This window comes from Cebus imitator, unplaced genomic scaffold (assembly GCF_001604975.1).
Source record: "Cebus imitator isolate Cc_AM_T3 unplaced genomic scaffold, Cebus_imitator-1.0 Scaffold18, whole genome shotgun sequence".
NCBI lineage: Eukaryota > Metazoa > Chordata > Mammalia > Primates > Cebidae > Cebus > Cebus imitator.
In genome coordinates this window covers 8,416,235-8,436,207 of record NW_016107333.1, presented here as the reverse complement: position 1 = coordinate 8,436,207, position 19,973 = coordinate 8,416,235, and the positions used below count along the sequence as shown (strand labels likewise).

Below are 19,973 nucleotides of genomic sequence, written 5' to 3'. Positions count from 1 at the left end.
AGGCTGGTCTTGAACTCCCGACCTCAGGTGATCCGCCCACCTTGGCCTCCAAAGTGCTAAGCACATGTTTATAAAGTGAACAATGGCTTTGAAGTCAGATAGATCTGATTTGAATCCCAGCCCAGATATTTCATAGCTGTGTGACATTCGGCAATTTACTCTCCCCTTCTGAGCCCAAGTTTTCTTACCTGTGAAACTGAGATAACTATGCCCGCTATATAGGCATACGGTAAGGATCCAATAAGATAATGTGTGCACAGTGTGTGAAAGATCACACTCTCTGTATGTTAGCCATGGCGGGGGCAAGAAGGGAAGTGGCCACTGTGCCATTCCTGTTTTTCTTTTTCTTTTTCTTTTTTTTTTTTTGAGACTGAGTTTCACTCTGTAGCTTAGGCTGGAGTGCAATGGCATGATCTTGGCTCACTGTAACCTCTGCCTCCCAGGTTCAAGTGAGTCTCCTGCCTCAGCCTCCCAAGCAGCTGGCACTACAGATACGTGCCACCCCACCTGGCTAATTGTGGTATTTTTAGTAGAGACGGGGTTTCACCATGTTGGCCAGGCTGCTCTCGAACACCTGACCTTAAGTGATCCACCCGCCTCAGCCTCCCAAAGTGCTGGGATTACAAGCGTGAGCCACCACACCCAGCTCACCATCCCATTCTTAAAAGGGGTCCAAGGCCAGGCATAGTGGCTCCTACCTGTAATCCCAGCACTTTAGGAGGTTGAGATAGGAGGAATGCTTGAGCTTGGGAGTGTGAGACCAGCCTGGGCAACATGGCAAAACCCATCTCTACAAGAAATTAAAAAATAAAAAATTAGCCAGCCATGGTGGCACATGCCTGTAGTCCCAGCAACTTAGGAGACCAAGCTAGGAGGATCACTTAAGCCTGGGAGGCCGAGGCTGCAGTGAGCTGGGATCCCACAGTTGCATTCCAGCCTGGGCAACAAAGCAAGACAGCATCTCAAAAACACTTCACAGGGTGTTCCAGGTGAAGGCACCAGACTGCTGATGGCCAGAAGAAAAATGAGTGAGTCTTTGGTGGTTTGGGATACTGCTGAAAATTTAGTGGATAAGCTGAGAAAGTTTCATTTTCACAAAGAAACAAAGAATGCTGCCATTATAAATAAGCTAAAAGTGATTGCCTCAAAGTTAAGTTACCTGGTTTTTTTTGGTTTTTTTTTGTTTTTGTTTTGTTTTGTTTTTGAGGTAGAGTCATGCTCTGTGGCCTAGGCCAGAGTGCAGTGGTGCGATCTCTGCTCACTGCAACCTCCACCTCCGGGGGTTCAAGTGATTCTCCTGTCTCAGCCTCCTGAGTAGCTGGGATTACAGGCAGGTGCCACCATGCCCAGGTAATTTTTGTATTTTTACTAGAGACAGGGTTTCACCATGTTGGCCACGCTGGTCTCAAACTCCTGACCTCAGGTGATCTACCCTCCTCGACCTCCCAAAGTGCTGGGATTACAGGCAGGCACACCAAGCACATGATCTTTGTTTTATCTTGTGGCTACATTGAAGAAACTGGATCTTTAGAAAGTTTTAAAAAATGTTCTGGGCTGGGCGTGGTGGCTCACACCTGAAATCCTAGCACTTTGGGAGGCTGATGCAGGAGGATTGTCAGGAGTTCAACACCAGCCTGGCCAACATGGTGAAACCCCGTCTCTACTAAAAATACAAAACATTAGTGAGGCTTGGTGGCAGGCACCTGTAATCCCAGCTACTCAGGAGGCTGAGGCAGGAGAATCACTTGAACTGGGAAGTGGAGGTTGCAGTAAGCTGAGAACACACCACCGCACTCCCACTTGGATGACAGAGCAAGACTCTGTCTCAAAAAAAAATAAACAAAAAAAACCTTCTCCATCATTGCTGTTGTCATTGTGATTTTAGGTAGGGAGTCATAGCCACGGCCCACTCACATCCAGCCAGCACATCACAGTTTCTGAAGCACCAAACATTCCACTCTGCCTCCCTTCTGCAGGAAAGGGTTCTGAAGCTCTCTAAGGTGGCTTTGAAATAGGTCCACACATTCTTCCACGTTCCTTTCTTCAAGAGGTGGAGCCTGATTCCCCTCCCCTTGAGTGTGGGCTGAACTTAGTGACTCACTTCTAATGAACAGAACAAAGCAGAACCACAGTGTATGGCTTCCAAGACTGGGTCATAAGAGGCACTGTTTGTGTCTTCCTCCTTGCTCTCTCTTCTATCTCGCTGTGGGGAAAGCCAACTGCCATATCATGAGAAGACTCAAGCAGCAGCTCTAGGGTTAGGCCTGCATGGTGAGTATCTGAGACCTCATGTGCATGCACAGTATTGGAATGGATCCTCCGACCCCAGTCAAGCCTTCAGATGACTGCAGCCCTAGCCAACAACTTGACTGCAACCTCATGAGCAACTCTGAGACAAGAACAGCCCAGCTTAGCCCCTCTTAAATTCCTGACCCACAGAACCTAAGACATAATGAATATTTGTCATTTTAAGCTGCAAAATTCGGGGTAATTTGTCTGCTAAATTTGGGGTAATTTGTCACATAAAAATAGATAACCAATGCACTCTCTTTGGCCCTGTGGCGAAAGTCTGTTCTTCTCCAAGGAAAGGTGCCCCAGTCCTTGGTCTGGTCCATCTTGGGACTGCAGGGGCCACCCCAGGGCCCAAAGGCCAAGGCACAGACCACAGACACAGGGCCGGGCTGCCTGTATGCTCACAGGCTATTTATTTATCCAAGAGTAAGGAGGAGAGAGAGAGGATGAAGAGAAAAACCAGACTCCCCAAGGTGGCGGAGCTAAGGGGAAAAACAAACAGAAAGGCTCCTCTTCTTTCTCTTGCCGCTGACCCCAGGGGACTCCAGCTTCAGATGGGACCTCTAGGGGTGGCTTAGGGGCCTCAAGGAGGCCTGGCAGCTCAGCTGTTGGCTGGGGTCAGGATCCGCACAGGGGCAGGTCCCAGGCTTGGAATGGCTTCTGTGTACACAAAATATCTCTCTGCAAAAGGCACTAGTGGAGGGGGGCAGCAGGAAGGCCACCCCATCACAGGCAGGATCCACTCTGTCCTGGGTCTGGGTCCTGGGCCCCAAGACCAATCCAGCCTCACTCAGGGGCAGGGTCTCTGAGGCCCTCGTTCCTCTCCTCTCCCTTCCGTCAGCCCAGGGGCGAGCAGGTATTCAGTGGAGACCCAGCTCAGGCCGTGTCATAGACACCCCTCTTCAGGGCTAGTGCATCCGGCGACTTCTAGGCCAAGAGCCCGAGGCGGGTGACTTTGGCCGAGAGGAAGGAGTGGATGATGAAGACTATGGTTTTGGGACAGGAGTGCAGGTCCAGCTGCTGCAGGGTGGATGGAGAGAAGAGTCAGGGGCCCTGGCCAGCCTGGCTTCCAAGAGTGCACACCCCCTCCTCCCCAGGGTGCAGAGGCAGCCCTTCACTCACAATCTCGCCTTCAGCACCCCCAAAGTCCAGGAAAAGGAGACTGGCACCATCATCCGAAGACATCTGCAGCTTCTCGAAGGGCTGTCGCAGGAGCACAGCCCGGGCTGCCCCTGGCTCAGCCGCCCACAGTGTGAAGCCCTTGTCGATGTGCACAGACAGGCTGCAGGGACGCCCGTTCCACGTGCAGGCTGCAGGGGGGCGCGTAGGTACAAGCATAGCTGGCACCTCAGAGACCACACCCCAACCTCCAACCCCCACCGCAGCGTCACAAAGCGGGGCCTGAATGCCTCCAGGGATGGGAGGATCACTGTTTATTGTGGCACCTGTACACCCATCCTGCAGAGAGTCACCACCCCCACCCTCAGAGGACCTGCACCCACTTCCAGCCCCACTTCCAGCAGCACCACTGAAGAAAGGGGGAGCTTAAAATCTGTCATGGACAGGAGGCTCGCTCCTGATAAAGGCATCGTCAGATCTACCAAGCACCACCCTTGGAGACTTGCAGAGTTGTCCAGCTAAATTTAAATTTCAGAATAAACAATGACTAATTTGGGCATACTTCTATGAAAACAGTATTCATTGTTAATCTGAAATTCAAATGCAGCTGGGTGTCCTGTATTTCATCTGGCAGCCCTACCCCAAGTGCCATTTCTCACATCCTCAGCAGATTGACAAAGCTGGGGCAAGAAAACCCCAGGGAGAAGAGTCTCTGCCTACCAGGGCACCTCTACACCCAAAACAGAGGCCCAAACCCAACTTTGGTTTTTTTTTTTGAGGAACAATCTCACTCTGTCACCCAGGCTGGAGTGTAGTGGGTGCAGTCCTGGCTCACCACAACCTCTACCTCCCGGGTTCAAGTGATTCTTGTGCCTCAGCCTCCCGAGTAGCTGGGACTACAGGCGCCTGCTACCATGCTCAGCTAATTTTTGGGTTTTTGTTTTGTTTTGTTTTGTGTTTTGAGACGGAGTCTTGCTCTGTCACCCAGGCTGGAGTGCAGTGGGGCTATCTGGGCTAACTACAACCTCCGCCTCCAGGATTAAAGCAATTCTCCTGCCCCACCCTCCCAATTGGCTGAGATGACAGGTGCATGCCACCATGCCTGGCTAATTTTTGTTTATTTGCTTTGTTTTTTGAGATGGACTCTTGCTCTGTCGCCCAGGCTAAAGTGCAGTGGTATGATCTTGGCTCACTGCAGCCTCCACCTCTCAGGTCCAAGCGATTCTCCTGTCTCAGCTTCCTGAGTAGCTGGGATTACAGGTGTGAGCCACCGCGCCCAGCCTAATTTTTGTATTTTTAGTAGAGACAGGGTTTCGCCATTTGGCCAAACTGGTCTTGAACTGCTTATCTCAAGTGATCCACCCGCCTCAGCCTCCCAAAGTGCTGGGATTACAGGTGTGAGCCACCACACCCAGCCAATTTTTGTATTATTAGTAGAGACTGGGTTTTGCCATGTTGGCCAGGCTAGTCTCGAACTCCTGACTTCAGGTGATCCACCCACCTTGACCTCCAAACCCCATTTCCTGTCTGAAGTGCCCTAAAGAAGGAAGCTTCAATGCCCCTGAGGATAAGAGGCTCATTAACAGAGGGACACTCCCAGATCCTCCCAGCACACCTGTAGACACCTCCTGCACACCCTCGGCGGCCCGGTGACAGCCATCCACCAGCTGGCGGGTCCAGGCAGCCAGCTCCTGCGGTGACTCCACGCTGAACAGGTGAGTGTCCACACCGTGACGCGTGCCCGTGCGCAGGGCAAAAGAGAGCTCTGCATCATAGGGCACTGAGCCCTTGGAGGGCCCTGAGTGCACCAGTCTGGGGGTTGGGGGGGGGCAGAGGGCTAAGCATGAGGCCTCAGGCAGGGGGCAAATAATTCTGGGCAAGGGGGTCAGTGTCCTGTGAAGAAATCCTGGGAATCTTTCACCACCTAACAGGACAGGACTTGCCAGGGGGGCACTGATTGACTCAATAGGAGACATCTGCCACCCTCCCCGTCATTCCCTTGGCTCCGGCTATACTGGTGTCCTCACACACAACACCTAGCACATGCCTGCCTCAGCACCTTTGCATATGCTGTTCCCTCTGCCTACACACGCTTCCCTGATTATCCACACAGCTCACTCCCTGACTTCCTTCAGATGTTAGCTTAAATGTCACCTCCTCTGAGAAGACTTCCCTGACCTTCCAGTCCAAAATAGCACCCTCATTACTCAATAGCCTCTCTTTTTCATCATGGTACCAGAAATTATACTTTTTATTATTTGTTTTGGTTAGTTTTTTACTGTATTTTTCACTAAAATGTCAGCTAGGGTAGAAATTTTGATCTTTTGTTCACCACTGTATTCCCAGTAACTGAAACCATGCCTGACCTTAGTAGGTGCTCAATAAACATTTGCTGCCTGAGTTGAATCACTTGATTCAGTAGACTATCCAAAACCTAGTTATCCCTAGTAGCCAGCAGGCTCCTGACACACAGGCCAGAGCCAGCCTGAGGTAAGGAGAAATGGGTGACAAGGCCTTCAGACCCCTGCAGCCTGACTCTCACATGCTGTGTGGCCTTGGTAAGCCAACTGCCCCTCGCTGGGGCAGACCTAAGAGTTCTGCCAGACCTAGAGTTCTGGCCTGTATTCCTCTTTGTTCTTCTCTCCACCCACTCTTTCTCTTATAGCTCAGCTCCCCGTGGACCGCTGCTGACACCCGCCTCCCACTGTCCAGCCCTGAGCTGCAGACCCTTGAGTCCCCAAGCTTCCTATCCAAGCTCCCTCTCCATCCCACACACACTGTGGACTTGACTCAGCATCTTGCTCCAGCCTCTTCCCTTTCCATCCCCACCCTCAGTCCCACGCTCACCCAGACACAAGCTCCAAACCTCCTGTTCATTCCGGACCCCTCCTTCACCCACCCCATCTGGCAAGCACTGAGCCCTGTTAATTTTACACCCGTGTGGTTTCCAATGCAAATGCTGCCTTTCTTCTCCATCTGCGGCCGCCATCCACCTCCACCTCCCCCAGCCACCATCATCTCTCCTGCATGACTGCAGCACCTCCCCACTTCTATCCCGCGCTCTCCGCTGCATTCTCCATGGGGCAGCCACAGGGGTTCTCTCAAAGCAACCAGAGCACCTCACTCCCCAGCTTCAACCCTCAACACTCCCCAACTTTTAAGATAAAGCCAACATTCCTTCATCAGGCAACAGAAGCTCTGCAAGAGCAGCCCCTGCCACGTCCCTTCCGTCCATTTCCTGCATGAATTCTGGTTATAAGGAACTCATAGCTCCGTAAACATGCCTTAGCCCTTCATGCCTCTGTATCTTTGACCATGATGTTCTCTCTGCATGGGACGCTCTTTCACCCTTTCTTAAACAGAAAACTTCTACTCATCCATCAAAGTCCAGCTCAAATGTCACCTCCTCCCTGAAGCCTTCCTCAACTACCCCTACAGAGGTAAGTGGATCCTACAAACCCTGCTCTGTAATGGCTGTTCCTGGATCTGTCTCCCCAACGAGACAAAGTCCTCTCTGAAAGTAGAAACTGTTGGGATCAGCTCTGTGTCATCTGAACCATACAGCACAAGGCATAAGTGTCAATGAATGAGCAGCTGGTAGGGACCTTATATCCTTTTGTTCCAAGTGCCCATTTTACAGATGAGGAAACTGAGGCCCAGATAGGGCAGAGACTTGCTTTAGGTCACCTGGGGAATAGCTGAGGGAAGGACAGGACTGGAGTTCCCAGCTTCCAGAGCCCTGCTGGAGCATCTCCTGGCAAGCTCTGGGGAGACATATTGCCCCTGCCTGTGGGTACCTGGTGGCGATGAGTGGGGCAGTACGGGCTGGCCGACTCAGGGCCTCGCGGGTCTCAGGGAGAGAAGAGTAGAGGAGCAGCTCCTTTTCAGTCAGCAGGGCCAGGGTGGGGGCCGCGCCCCCACTGGGCAGCTGCAGGGGACAAAGCAGCAGTGAGGTTGGGTTGGGGGAGAGAGGGCAGAGGGCCAGGGTGGGGCAAGGTGGCCAGGGGCACTGGGAACAGGGCCAGCTTCAAGGGAGGGGAAGAGAGGAAGGGGTAGGTCCCAGGCCCAGCAGGCACCTGCTCAGTCAGCCAGCCGATCTGCTTGATGTCCTGGCTCCCAGCTATGCTGGTGGCTGCCAGCAGTGCCTGCAGCTCATCCTTGACCCGTGGCGTCAGAGCATTGACCTGGGCTTGGATGGCACTCACCCACGACCTCGCACTAGCCTCATCTTTGGCCCTCAGGAAGAGGGTGTCTTGGCCATCTGCCGAGCAGATCTCCAGATACCTACAGGCACAAATGGGTGGAGGCAAGGACCTGACCACTAGGCTGCAGCTGCCCAACCCTGGCCCAAGAAGCCCCACCCACCACCAAACCAGGAGAAACCACAGGGGATGTCCGTGAGAGAATCAGGAGTGACACTCACTGTTGGGCTTTAGCCACAGTTGCTGGGGCCTCATGGGGCCTAGGGACAAGAGAGTGTGTGACATACACACACGTATTCATGTATTTTGTGGGATTTTTGTTGTTTTTGAAATGGAGTCTCACTCTGTCACACAGGCTGGACTGCAATGGCCAGACCTTGGCTCACTGCAACCTCCACTTCCTGGGCTCAAGCTATTCTTGTGCCTCAGCCTCCCAAGTAGCTGGGATTACAGGTATGCGTCACCGTGCTGGGCTAATTTTTTTTTTTTTAGACGGACTCTCACTCTGTCGCCAGGCTGGAGTGCAGTGGCACGATCTCGGCACACTACAGTCTCTGCCTCCCGGGTTCAAGCCATTCTCCTGCCTCAGCCTCCTGAGTAGCTGGGATTACAGGTGCATGCCACCACACCCAGCTAATTTTTGTTTTTTGTTTTTTTCTGAGACAGAGTCTCGCTTTGTCGCTCAGGCTGGAGTGCAGTGGCGCAATCTCAGCTCACTGCAACCTCAGCCTCCCAGGTTCAAGCAATTCTCCTGCCTCAGCCTCCCAAGTAGCTGGGATTACAGGCACCCACCACCATGCCCAGCTAATTAATTTTTGTATTTTTAGTAGACATGGGGTTTCACCATGTTGGCCAGGATGGTCTCCATCTCCTGACCTCATGATCCACCTACCTCAGCCTCCCAAAGTGCTGAGATTACAGGCATGAGCCACTGCACGTGGCCTTAATTTTTTAATTTTTAGTAGAGACAGGGTTTCACCATGTTGGCCAGACTGGTCTCGAATTCCTGACCTCATGATCCACCCACCTCAGCCTCCCAAAGTGCTGGGAACACAGGCATGAGCCACCATGCCTGGCCTACTTGTATACATATACACACAAATACACACATACACTCAAACATGCATGATGGTATGATGAGACCTAAATTATTACTGTGTGACCATTCCTAATCTTGCCCCTTTCTCCTGGTTTCTAAGGAAGATTCTCTTCTGGGCCAGCTCCTAGGTTCTCCTTGCTGCATAGAACCAAACTAATTCACTAATAAGAGCAGAAAAAAAAAGAAAAAGAAGAAAAAAAACTAGGCTGGGCATGGTGGCTCACACCTTTACAGGTGTGAGCCAGAACTTCAGAAGGCTGAGGCAGGAGGATGGCTTGAGCCCAGGAGTTCAAGACCAGCCTGGGCAACAAAGGAGAACCTCATCTCTGCAAAAGAAAAAATGTTTTTAATTAGCCAGGAATGGTGACACATGCCTGTAGTCCCAGCTTTAGAGGCTGAGGCGGGAGAATCACTTGAGCCCAGGAGTTTGAGGCTGCAGTGGGCTATAAGGGAGCCACTGCACTCCAGCCGGGATGACAGTGCAAGACCTTATCTTAAAAAACTGAAAAACAAATCAGCGGCAACAAAACTAAACTAAAAAGGCTTGAGGCCATGCATGGAAGCTCACGTCTGTAATCCCAGCACTTTGGGAGGCCAAGGTGGGTGAATTCTGAGGTCAGGAGTTTGAGATCAGCCTGGCCAATGTGATGAAACCCTGTCTCTATTAAAAATATAAAAATTAGTCTATGAAAAATACAGGCAGTGGCTCATAACTGTAATCCCAGCACTTTGGGAGGCCAAGGTAAGTGGACTTGAGGTCAGGAGTTTGATATCAGCCTGGCCAATGTGGTGAAACCCCATCTCTACTAAAAATACAAAAATTAGTCTATTAAAAATATAAGCGGTGGCTCACACCTATAATCCCAGCACTTTGGGAGGCCAAGGTGGGCAGACCACCTGAGGTCAGGAGTTCAAGACCAGCTTGGCCAACATGGTGAAACCCCATCTCTATTAAAAACACAAAATTAGCTGGGCATGTTGGCAGGCACCTGTAATCCCAGCAACTCAGAAAGCCGAGGCAGAAGAATCACTTGAACCAGAGAGGAGGGGGCTGCAGTGAGCCAAGATTGTACCACTGCACTCCAGCTGAGCAACAGAGCAAGACTCCAGCTCAAAAACAAACAAACAAACAAAAAGGCCCTTCTGTAGAGCACCTGCAGGTGACCTGTGAATCACCAGCTCTTGCCTTATGGGGTAGACAAGGGGTGTGGCATCAAGTGAAACCAAGAAATTTGGATGCTGGACATTAATCAGCCCTCCCAACCAATATTGGGCATTTGCTTGGCATTGAACCTAGGCTGTCACTAGGAGCCACAGCCCAAGCTTGTAATGCATATGCCACTTACACATTACCTCCAACACTGCATATCCCACCTGACCAAACATGCTTCATTCAGCCACCACCATCACTCAGGCACCTTGCAGCTTCCAAAGCAGAGAGGATTACCAGGAACAAAGCAAGTGCCACCCTTTCTGGTTGTGTGATCTCAAGCAGGTTACTTCCCCTCTCTGTCCTCATCTATAAAATGGAGGTAAGCCAGGTGCGGTGGCTCACCCCTGTAATCCCAGCACTTTGGGAGGCTAAGGCATGCAAATCACCTGAGGTCAGAAGTGTGAGACCAGCCTGGCCAACATGGTGAAACCTCATCTCTACAAAAAATACAAAAATTAGTCCTGGCAGAGTGGCTCATGCCTGTAATCCCAGCACTTTGGGAAGCCAAGGTGGGTGGATCACCTGAGGTCAGGAGTTCGAGACCAGCCTGGCCAACATGGTGAAACTCCATCTCTTTCTCTCTTTTTTTTTTTTTTTGAGACGAAGTCTCGCTCTTGTCCCCCATGCTGGACTGCAATGGCACGATCTTGGCTCACTGCAACCTCCGCCTCCTGGGTTCAAGCAATTCTCCTGCCTCAGCCTCCAGAGTAGCTGGGATTACAGGCATGCGCCACCATACCCAGCTAATTTTTACATTTTTAGTAGAGATAGGGTTTCACCAGTTTGGCCAGACTGGTCTCAAACTCCTGACCTCAGGTGATCCACCTACCTCGGCCTCCCAAAGTGCTGGGACTGCAGGCATGAGTCACCGCACTCGGCGGGCAAAACCCCATCTCTACTAAAAATACAAAAATTAGCCAAGCATGGTGGTGTGTGCCTGTAATCCCAGCTACTCAGGAGGCTGAGGCATGAGAATCACTTGAACACAGGAGGCGGAGGTTGCAGTGAGCTGAGATTGCACCACTGTATTCCAGCCTGGGTGACAGAGTGAGACTCCTTCTCAAAAAATAAAAAATAAAAAAAAAATGCAAAAGTTAGCCAGGTGTGGTGGCAGGCGCCTGTAGTCCCAACTACTTGGGAAGCTGAGGCAGGAGAATCACTTGAACCTGGGAGGCAGAGATTGCAGTGAGCCAAGATTGCACCACTGCACATTTGCACCATTGCACCACTGCACCATTGCACCATTGCCTGGGCAACAGAGCAATACTCCAGCTCAAAAATAATAATAAAATAAAATAAAATGAAGGTGAAATAATAGGACTTTGCCCACTGGGCCTCTGTGAGAGCTACGTGATACTACACGTAAGCACTCAACACAGTGCTGGGTACACAGTAAACACTCAGTAAATGTTAGGTGGTATCAGTATTATCAATGAACTGTTAAAGGCTGCTGAGATGTGAAGGATGGTAACTTTCCATGGCCCTGATACAGAGGTTACCAGACATCTCAGAGCTATAGCAGAGCAGGAAGAGACTTGAGAGGATCAGTGATCCCAACACCCTTATCTCACAATGGAGAATCTAAAGGTCACTGAGGAAAAGGGACTAGTTCAAAAAGAACCAGGACTGGAACCCAGGGTTCTTCCTCGGACCAAGTTCTTCCCCAGATGTGAGCTGCCCAGGGGAAGAAATGAGAAGCAAAACTCACCTTCATCTCCATAGCTTCACTCATGCTCCCAATCAAAGTATTTTTTAAGTACCTACTATGTCCTGGCATTGTGCTGGTCATTTGTACAACACAGAAGCGTCTTTCTGTTGGTCCCACCACCTGACACCAGGGCATCTGTCTGTCTGAGTTGCCCTCCACCCCAGCCTTACCTGGGCTCCGGGTCAGTGGGGGTGCACCTCTTTGAGACATATGCCATCTTCAAAGACACGTGTTTGGCCTCGCTGAGGTTCCGGGGTCTGGGGCCAGGAGAGGAAGGCTGCCGCTGAAGGGGTGAGGCAGGAGGTGAGTCCCAGCCGACCGAGGTCCCACCAGCAGAGTTCTTGAAATACGGTGAAACATCCTTCATATACTTAACTGATCGGGAGAGACATCAGCAGTCACCACTGTGACATGGGCTCCCAGCACATATCACAATTGTCCCTAATTTATTAAGAGTTTAATTTAAGCCAGGCTCAAGCCTATAGTCCCAGCACTTTGGGAGGCCGAGGTGGGCAGATCACGAGGTCAGAAGATTGAGACCATCCTGGCTAACACAGTGAAACCACGTCTCTACTAAAAATACAAAAAATTAGCTGGGCTTCATGGCACGCACCTGTAGTCCCAACTACTTGGGAGGGAGGCTAAGGCAGGAGAATCGCTTGAACCTGGGAGGCAGAGGTTGCAGTGAACTGAGATCATACCACTACACTCCAGCCTGTGCAACAGAGCAAGACTCTGTCTCAAAAAAAAAAAAAAAAAAGTTTAATTTAGGTCCAGTGTCATTATTAGATTCTTAGTAAGCAAGAGTCCAATAGTGATATTAACAAATTCTTCTAGGTTAAAGTGGAGCAGGAAATACTGGATGCCCACCTATATCCCTTCTCTCACTTTCCCTGTGGCTAATAGACACACAGCCACCAGGAAGAAAGACTCTATTTCCCAGCCTCCTTTGCAGTGAGGTGTGGCCATGTGACTAAGTTCTTTTATTTATTTTTTTTTTAATTTTATTTTAAGACAGTCTCTCTCGGTCACCCAGACTAGAGTGTCATGGTTCGATCACAGCTCACTACAGCCTCAGTCTCCTAGATCAAGCAATCCTCCCACCTCAGCTCCCCAAGTAGCCAGCACTACAGGTACACACCAACACACCTAATTTTTTAAATTTTTTTGTAGAGACAGGGTCTCACCATGTTGCTGGTCTTGAACTCCTAGACAGTATAAACATGAAGGTGATTAAAAGACTTTCCCAGGCCAGGTGCGATGGCTCACACCTGTAATTCCAGCACTTTGGGAGGCCAAGGCAGTGTGGATCACTTGGTCAGGAGTTAAAGATCAGCCTGACCAACATGGTGAAACGCTGTCTCTATTAAAAATACAAAAGTTAGCTGGGTGGGGTGGAGCATGCCTGTAATCCCAGCTACTCAGGAAGCTGAGGCATGAGAATCACTTGAACCTGGGAAGGAGGGGTTGCAATGAGCCAAGATCGTGCCACTGCATTCCAGCCTGGAAGATAAAGTGAGACTCTGATTACAAAAAAAAAAGACTTTCCCAAGACCTGGTCTCTCTTCTCCGAACAAGGATATACCCTCTAGGGGTGCCTGATGCCTGATAGCCCTGAGGCAGCCTCTCTTCCTCTGCTCTCAACCACACCTGCTCCCAACGCCATCTGGCTGGCTAGCTATCTGACGTCTGCAGTCAAAGCCCAGCCAGTGTGCCCTGTCTGTGAGTGGACAGCCCAGGAAGGAGTTAGGAAGTAGTGCTTGGCTTACCTCCCTGGAAGAACCAGATAAGAAGCTATTTATGTCATAGGAGATGTCTCTGAGGCTCAGATTTTTAAAAATCAGATAGGATTCAAAGCAAACAGGCGAAAGAGAGAGGGAGTTACAAACACTATTGGGGTTGGGAAAGAAGCATGTTGAAAGAAAGCAGGCCCAGGTTTTTCTGGGAGAAGCAAGTGCAGGTCTGACTTTTGGGAACTAGGACTGAAATGACTTATCATCACTGCAACAATGACTTACCCTAGGACTATTGGATTATGTCTCAAAGGGCAGCAGAAGTGGGACATGTCACAGCCTACTTGACAGCCAAAAACTATCTCCCTTCTTTTTCCTTTGCTAAGAGAACCCTGAGCCCTAGAGGCTCAGCTTCTCCTCAGCCTAGAGGGAGAATCTTGATTGGTCAAATCTAATCATGCTCATTCCATCCTTCTTGCTTGTGATTGGTTTGGAAAGGGGCAAATGATACAATTCTGGCCAATGAGATGTGAGGAAAAGCACATTGCCTTCCTTTTCTCCTCCTTTAGCCTTTCAAAATTGCTGGGAGGGAACTTGGTCTTCGCTTCACTTCTCCCTTTTTTTTTTTTTTTTTTTTTGGAGACATAATCTCACTCTGTCACCCAAGCTGGAGTGTAATGGTGCAATATCAGTTCACTGCAACCTCTGCCTCCCAAGCAATTATTTTGCCTCAGCCTCCCAAGTAGCTGGGATTACAGGTGTGTGCCACCACTCCCAGCTAATTTTTATATTTTTAGTAAAGACAGGGTTTCACCATGCTGGCCAGGCTGGTCTCAAACTCCTGACCCCAGGTGCTCCACCCACCTTGGCCTCCCAAAGTGCTGGGATTGCAGGCATGAGCCACTGCACCTGACCTACTTTTTGACCACAAAGGTTGGAGTCCACACATTGAGGATGGTGAAGCAGAAAGATGGAAAGACCTGAGTTTTCAATGATACCATGAGCCCCTAAATTAATCTTCCCTGGATTCATGCTGCCTCAAGATATTCTGGAAGATAACACATATGCTTCAATGTTTAAACCTCTTTGAATTGGGTTACTGTTACTTGCAGTCAAAAGCATCCTGACAAACACAGCCCCCAATGGTGCAATTGCTACATTTCCATGCTACATCCCTCCCCTGCTCAAAGCCCTGCTATGGCTCCCCTGTACCTTTCACCTAACTTCAATGTGCTCTAGGACACAGGCCCTACCCACAGGTCCTGTCCTCCTCTCTGGCTTCACTTCTTGCCATATCCCTAATTTCACCCGCCAGTCCAATCACTAACTACTCAGAGGCTGTATGAGCTTCCAAACTTCCACAACATCAAAAATGTAGTTCCCGGCCTGGCACAGTAGCACATGAACTTTTGGAGGCCAAAGTGGGTAGATCGCTTAAGCTCAGGAATTGAAGACCAGACTGGCCAACATGGCGAAACCCTGCCTCTACTAAAAATACAGAAAAAAATTAGCTGGGCGTGGTGGCAGGCACCTGTAATTCCAGCTACTTGGGAGGCTGAGGCAGGAGAATTGCTTGGACCCGGGAGGCAGAGGTTGCAGTGAGCCGAGATCGCGCCACTGCACTCCAGCCTGGGGAACAGAGCAAGACACTATCTCAAAAAAAAAAAGAAAGTAAAATTTTTTTTAAAAAAATTAGCCAGGCATGGTAACGCATGTCAGGCGTGGTGATGTGCGCCTGTGATCCCATCTCCTCAGGAGGCTGAGGCAGGAGGATCGTTTGAGCCCAGGAGACAGAGGTTGCAGCAAGCCATGATTGTGCCACTGCACTCCACTCTGGGTAACAGAATGATACACTGTCAAAAAAGCGAAAGAGAAAAAGAGAGGGAAAGGAGGGAGGGAGGGAGGGAGGGAGGAAGAAGGAAGGAAGGAAAGAAGGAAGGAAGGAAGGAAGGAAGGAAGGAAGGAAGGAAGGAAGGAAGGAAGGAAGGAAGGAAAGAAATGCAATTCCCTCTGGAGTCAGAGGCTCTTGGATTTGAATTCCAGCTCTAGCACTGTCTACCTATGTAACCACGGACAACAAGGTCATTCACCTCTCTGGGCCTCAAACTGCTAGTCAATAAAAGATGAATAGGCCAGGCACGGTGGCTCTCCCCTATAATCTCAACACTTTGGGAGGCTGAGGCGGGCAGATCACCTGAGATCATGCATTTGAGACCAGCCTGGCCAACATGGCGAAACCATGCTCTACTAAAAATCAAAAAATTAGCCGGGCGTGGTGGTGGGTGCCTGTAATCCCAGCTACTCAGGAGGCTGAAGCAGGAGAATCGCTTGAACCTGGAAGGTAGAGGCTACAGTAAGCTGAGATTATGCCATTGCACTCCAGCCTGGGCAAAGAGCTAAACTCTGTCTCAAAAAAATAATAATAAAAACAAAAATAAAAGATTATAACTACAATGGTGGCCCATGCCTGTAATCCCAGTACTTTGGGAGGCCAAGGTGGGCAGACTGCTTGATCCCAGGAGTTCAAGACCAGCCTGGGCAACATAGCAAAACCTTGTCTCTACCAAAAATACAAAAAATTAGCCAGGCATGGTAGTGTGCACTTGTAGTCCCAGCTACTCAGGAAGCTGAGGTAGGAGGACTGCTTGAGCCTAGGAGGCAGAGGTTGCAGTGAGCCAAGAGTATGCCACTGAACACCAGCCTGGGCTACAGAGTGAGATCCTGTATCAAAAAAAAAAAAAAGTCTACCTCAGAGAGATGTCAGGATTAAATAAAATGAAAGGCATGTGGTGAGTATTAAGGTCTCAATAAATAGATTTTTCTCACTCATCAGCCTTTCTTGCCCATACTTCCTAGGTCTCTGATTCTATGTGTTACTGTTATCTCCTCCACAAAACTGGGAACTCCTAAAAGAAATGGCCAGACGCAGTGGCTCACACCTTTATTCCCAGCATTTTGGGAGGCCAAGGCAGGTGAATCACAAGGTCAGGAGATCGAGACCATCCTCGCCAGCATGATGACACCCTGTCTCTACTAAAAATACAAAAATTAGCCAGGTGTGGTAGCATGTGCCTATAGTCGCAGCTACTCAGGAGGCTGAGGCAGAAGAATCACTTGAATCCAGGAGGTGGAGATTGTAGTGAGCTGAGATTGTGCTATTGCACTCCAGCCTGAGAGACAGAGTGAAACTCCATCAAAAAAAGAAAAAGAAAGAGAGAGAGAGAGGAGGAAGGAAGAAAGGAAGGAGAAAGAAAGGAAAGAAGGAAGGAGAGCAAGGAAGAAAGAAAGAAAAAGGAAAGAAAAGAAAAAGGAAGAAGGAAGAAGGAAGGAAGGAAGGAAAGAAAAAATGAAAGAGAAAGAAAGAGAGAAAGAAAGAAAAAAAGAAGCAAGCAAGCGGGGGAGGGAGGAAGGGAAGGAAGGAAGGCAAGAAGGACAAGAAAGCAAGTGGAAAAGAAAAGAGAAGAAATGAAATGAAACTGGGCTTGCTCTTCAGACCCAGAGTTGTCCAGGCAGTGGCTCACACCTGTAATCACAGCATGTGGGGAGGCCGAGGCGGGCAGATGGCTTGAGCTTAGGAGTTTGAGACCAGCCTGAGAAACATGGCAAAACCACGTCTCTACCAAAAATACAAAAAACTCGCTGGGCATGATGGTGTGCATCTGTAGTCCCAGCTACTTGGGAGGGTGAGGTGGAAGGCTAAGGTGGGAGGCTTGCTTGAGCCTGGAAGGTTGAGGCCATAGTCAGCCATGATCACACCACTGCACTCCAGCCCAGATGACAGAGAAAGACTCTGTTTCAAACAAACAAACCCAGAATCAGTGTTCTGTGAATGGAAAAATGAATGCCAGGGCAGTACAGGCTCATTTAGCAGGAGAGAAGAGGTGCTATAGCCCAGGATATCCAGGCGCAGCTCACAGGTCACCTCCTCTAGAAAGTCTTCCGAGATGCCTAGTCTGGATCCATCACACCCATCACCTCTGCAGTCCCCTACACCTCACTCCCCTGTCATTGTCTGTGTGGGGTCTGTGTCCCCAACTAGGCTGAGAGCACTTTGAGGGCAGGGACCTGGTCTGACTCTTCTCTGTGTCCCCAGAATCCAGCAGAGATCTCATAGGCTACATGCTCAGCAATGAACATTTGTCAACTTTGAAGCTAGAGAAGCTGCCAGATCCCCTGCTCACCCAGTCATCCCAGACCTGGGTCCCCTCCTTTCCCGCAGGAACATGCTATAAATGGACAGCACACCAGCTGCTGCCAGAATCAGGGCTTGCATTTCAAAAATCAAGTGGCCTGTCCCAGAGTGGAGGTGGGTCCTGGGGGCCCCAGAGTGTGGCCATAAATAGCCCAACTCTGAGGCCTCCTCCCCTCTCTGATTTCTGCCTGAGTCACCCGACATGACAGGGTGGGGCTGCCAAAGGCAGTGGCCTAGAGAGCTGAGGGCATGACCACAGCCCTGTGGCCAGCATTCTCGAGACTCCAAAGATAGGCCCAGCCAGTGCCCCCACCCCTTCCCAGCCAAGCCCCTGGCCTGAGAACCTGATAAGCAGTGACACATGGGCCCTTCCTCCCCAGAGAAGCTGAGGCACCTACAAACAGAGGCCCCAATTTCCAGGGACCTCCAGCTCTGGCAAGGAGGGAAGCCAGGATCTGGCTCTGGCCCCAAAGAGCCAGGAATAGATCCTGGCTTCCCTCAGATCCTTTCTTCCCTGGAACAGAAACAGGGCAGGATCACTCACCCGGCCCAGTACAAGTTGGGGGACTGGGGGTCACATATGCATTGCTGAGAGAAGGGAACACACACATCTGTTTGGGCAACAGGATCTCCAGTACTTATCCCAGTGCTTAATAAATGTTTGTGACTGAATGTCCTAGCCTCATGTCCTGGAGGGAAGCCTGTCCTCCAAGCTGTTCCTTGTGTGTTCAGTCGGAGGTCATTTACTTACCTCTGCTTGAAATTAGATAGAACCATTTGTTTACTAGCCCATGGCCTTTCTCCCCTAACCAGAATGTCAGTCCCCTGGGAGCAGGGACTGCCCTGTTTTCCTGCTCACTAGGGTATCCTCACCATCAAGAATAGTAGCTGACCTATACCAGGTAAGCAGTAAAAGAAATTTGGCCCAGCCACAGTGGCTCACACCTGTAATCCCAGGACTCTGAAAGCCTTAGGTGGGAAAATCACTTGAGCCCAGGAGTTCAAAACCAGCCTGGGGGCTGGGCATGGTGGCACTTTGGGAGGCCGAGGCAGGTGGATCATGAGGTCAAGGGATTGAGACCATCCTGGCCAACATGGTGAAACCCCGTGTCTACTAAAAATACAAAAATTATCTGTGCATGGTGACGAACACCTGTAGTCCCAGCTACTCGGGAGGCTGAGGTAGGAGAATTGCTTAAACCAGGGAGGCAGAGGTTGCAGTGAGCCAAGATCATGCCATTGCACTCTAGCCTGGGTGACAGAGTGAGACTCCATCTCAAAAAAAAAAAAAAAACAGCCTGGGTGACAGAGGAAGACCCTGTCTCATGCAGGCTGGAGGCCAGTGTTACAATCACAGCTCACTGCAGTCTTGACCTTCTGGGCTTGAGTGATCCTCCCACCTTCCCACCTCAGCCTTCCAAGTAACTGGGACCAGAGGTTCATGTTATAATGCCTGGCTAATTTTTTTATTTTTTGTAGAAATGAAGTATTGTCATGTTGCCCAGGCTGGTCTCAAACTCCTAGGCTCAAGCAATCCATCCATCTCAACCTCCAAAGTGCTGGGATTACAAGTATGAGCCACCACGCCTGGCCGACAGAAAATTTTTAAGTCCAGGCGTGGTGGCTCACACCTGTAATCCCAGCACTTTGGGAAGCCAGGGAGGGTAGATCATTTGAGGTCAGGAGTTTGAGACCAGCTGACCAACATGGTAAAACCCCATCTCTACTAACAATGCAAAAATTAGCCAGGAGTGGTGGCGCATGACTGTAATCCCAGCTACTCAGAAGGCCGAGGCAGGAGACTCGCCTGAACCTGGGAGGCAGAGGTTACAGTAAGCCAAGATGGTGTCATTATACTCCAACCTGGGCAAAGAGAGCAAAACTCTGTCTCAAAACACTTTTGGGGATTAGGCAGGTGGATCACTTGAGGTCAGGAGTTAAAGACCAGCCTGGCCAACATGATGAAACCTTGTCTCTCCTAAAAATGCAAAAATTAGCCAGGTATGGTGGCAGGTTCCTGTCATCCCAGCTACTTGGGAGGCTGAGGCAGGAGAATCACTTGAACCTGGGAGGCAGAGGTTGCAGTGAGCCAAGAGTGTGACATTGCACTCCAGCCTGGGTGACAGAGTGAGACTCCATAAACAAAAAAAGATTTGGCTGGGCGCAGTGGCTCACGCCTGTGAGCACTTTGGGAGTTCAAGGCAGGAGGATTGCTTGAGCCCAGGAGTTCAAGACCAGCCTGGCCAACAAAGCAAAACTCCGTCTCTATCAAAAATACAAAAAATTAGCCAAGTGTGGTAGTGCACACCTGTAATCCCAGCTACTCAGGAGGCTGAGGTGGGAGGATCACTTGATCCCAGGAGGTTGAGGCTGAAGTGAGCTGTGATCGTGCTACTGCACTCCAGCCTGGGTGAC

At 50.2% G+C, this 19,973-nt stretch overlaps 1 protein-coding gene across 2 annotated transcripts in view; it reads right to left on the bottom strand.

Moving 5' to 3' along the window:
* Nucleotides 1-2,669: 2,669 nt before the first annotated feature.
* SNTA1 (syntrophin alpha 1) overlaps nucleotides 2,670-19,973 on the bottom strand; it is a 33,807-nt gene continuing 16,503 nt past the window's right edge. Inside the window, exons 3-8 of one of the 2 annotated variants that reach the window (XM_037733248.1) lie at nucleotides 11,804-12,008; nucleotides 7,488-7,695; nucleotides 7,209-7,339; nucleotides 4,995-5,223; nucleotides 3,415-3,602; nucleotides 2,670-3,312 (exon numbers count right to left, since the gene is read on the bottom strand). In XM_037733248.1, coding sequence (XP_037589176.1) covers nucleotides 3,279-3,312; nucleotides 3,415-3,602; nucleotides 4,995-5,223; nucleotides 7,209-7,339; nucleotides 7,488-7,695; nucleotides 11,804-12,008 — 995 coding nt within the window. In that variant the 3' untranslated portion in view covers nucleotides 2,670-3,278. The remainder of the gene's footprint in view (nucleotides 3,313-3,414; nucleotides 3,603-4,994; nucleotides 5,224-7,208; nucleotides 7,340-7,487; nucleotides 7,696-11,803; nucleotides 12,009-19,973) is intronic. The other variant, XM_017514218.2, reaches the window with a different exon arrangement.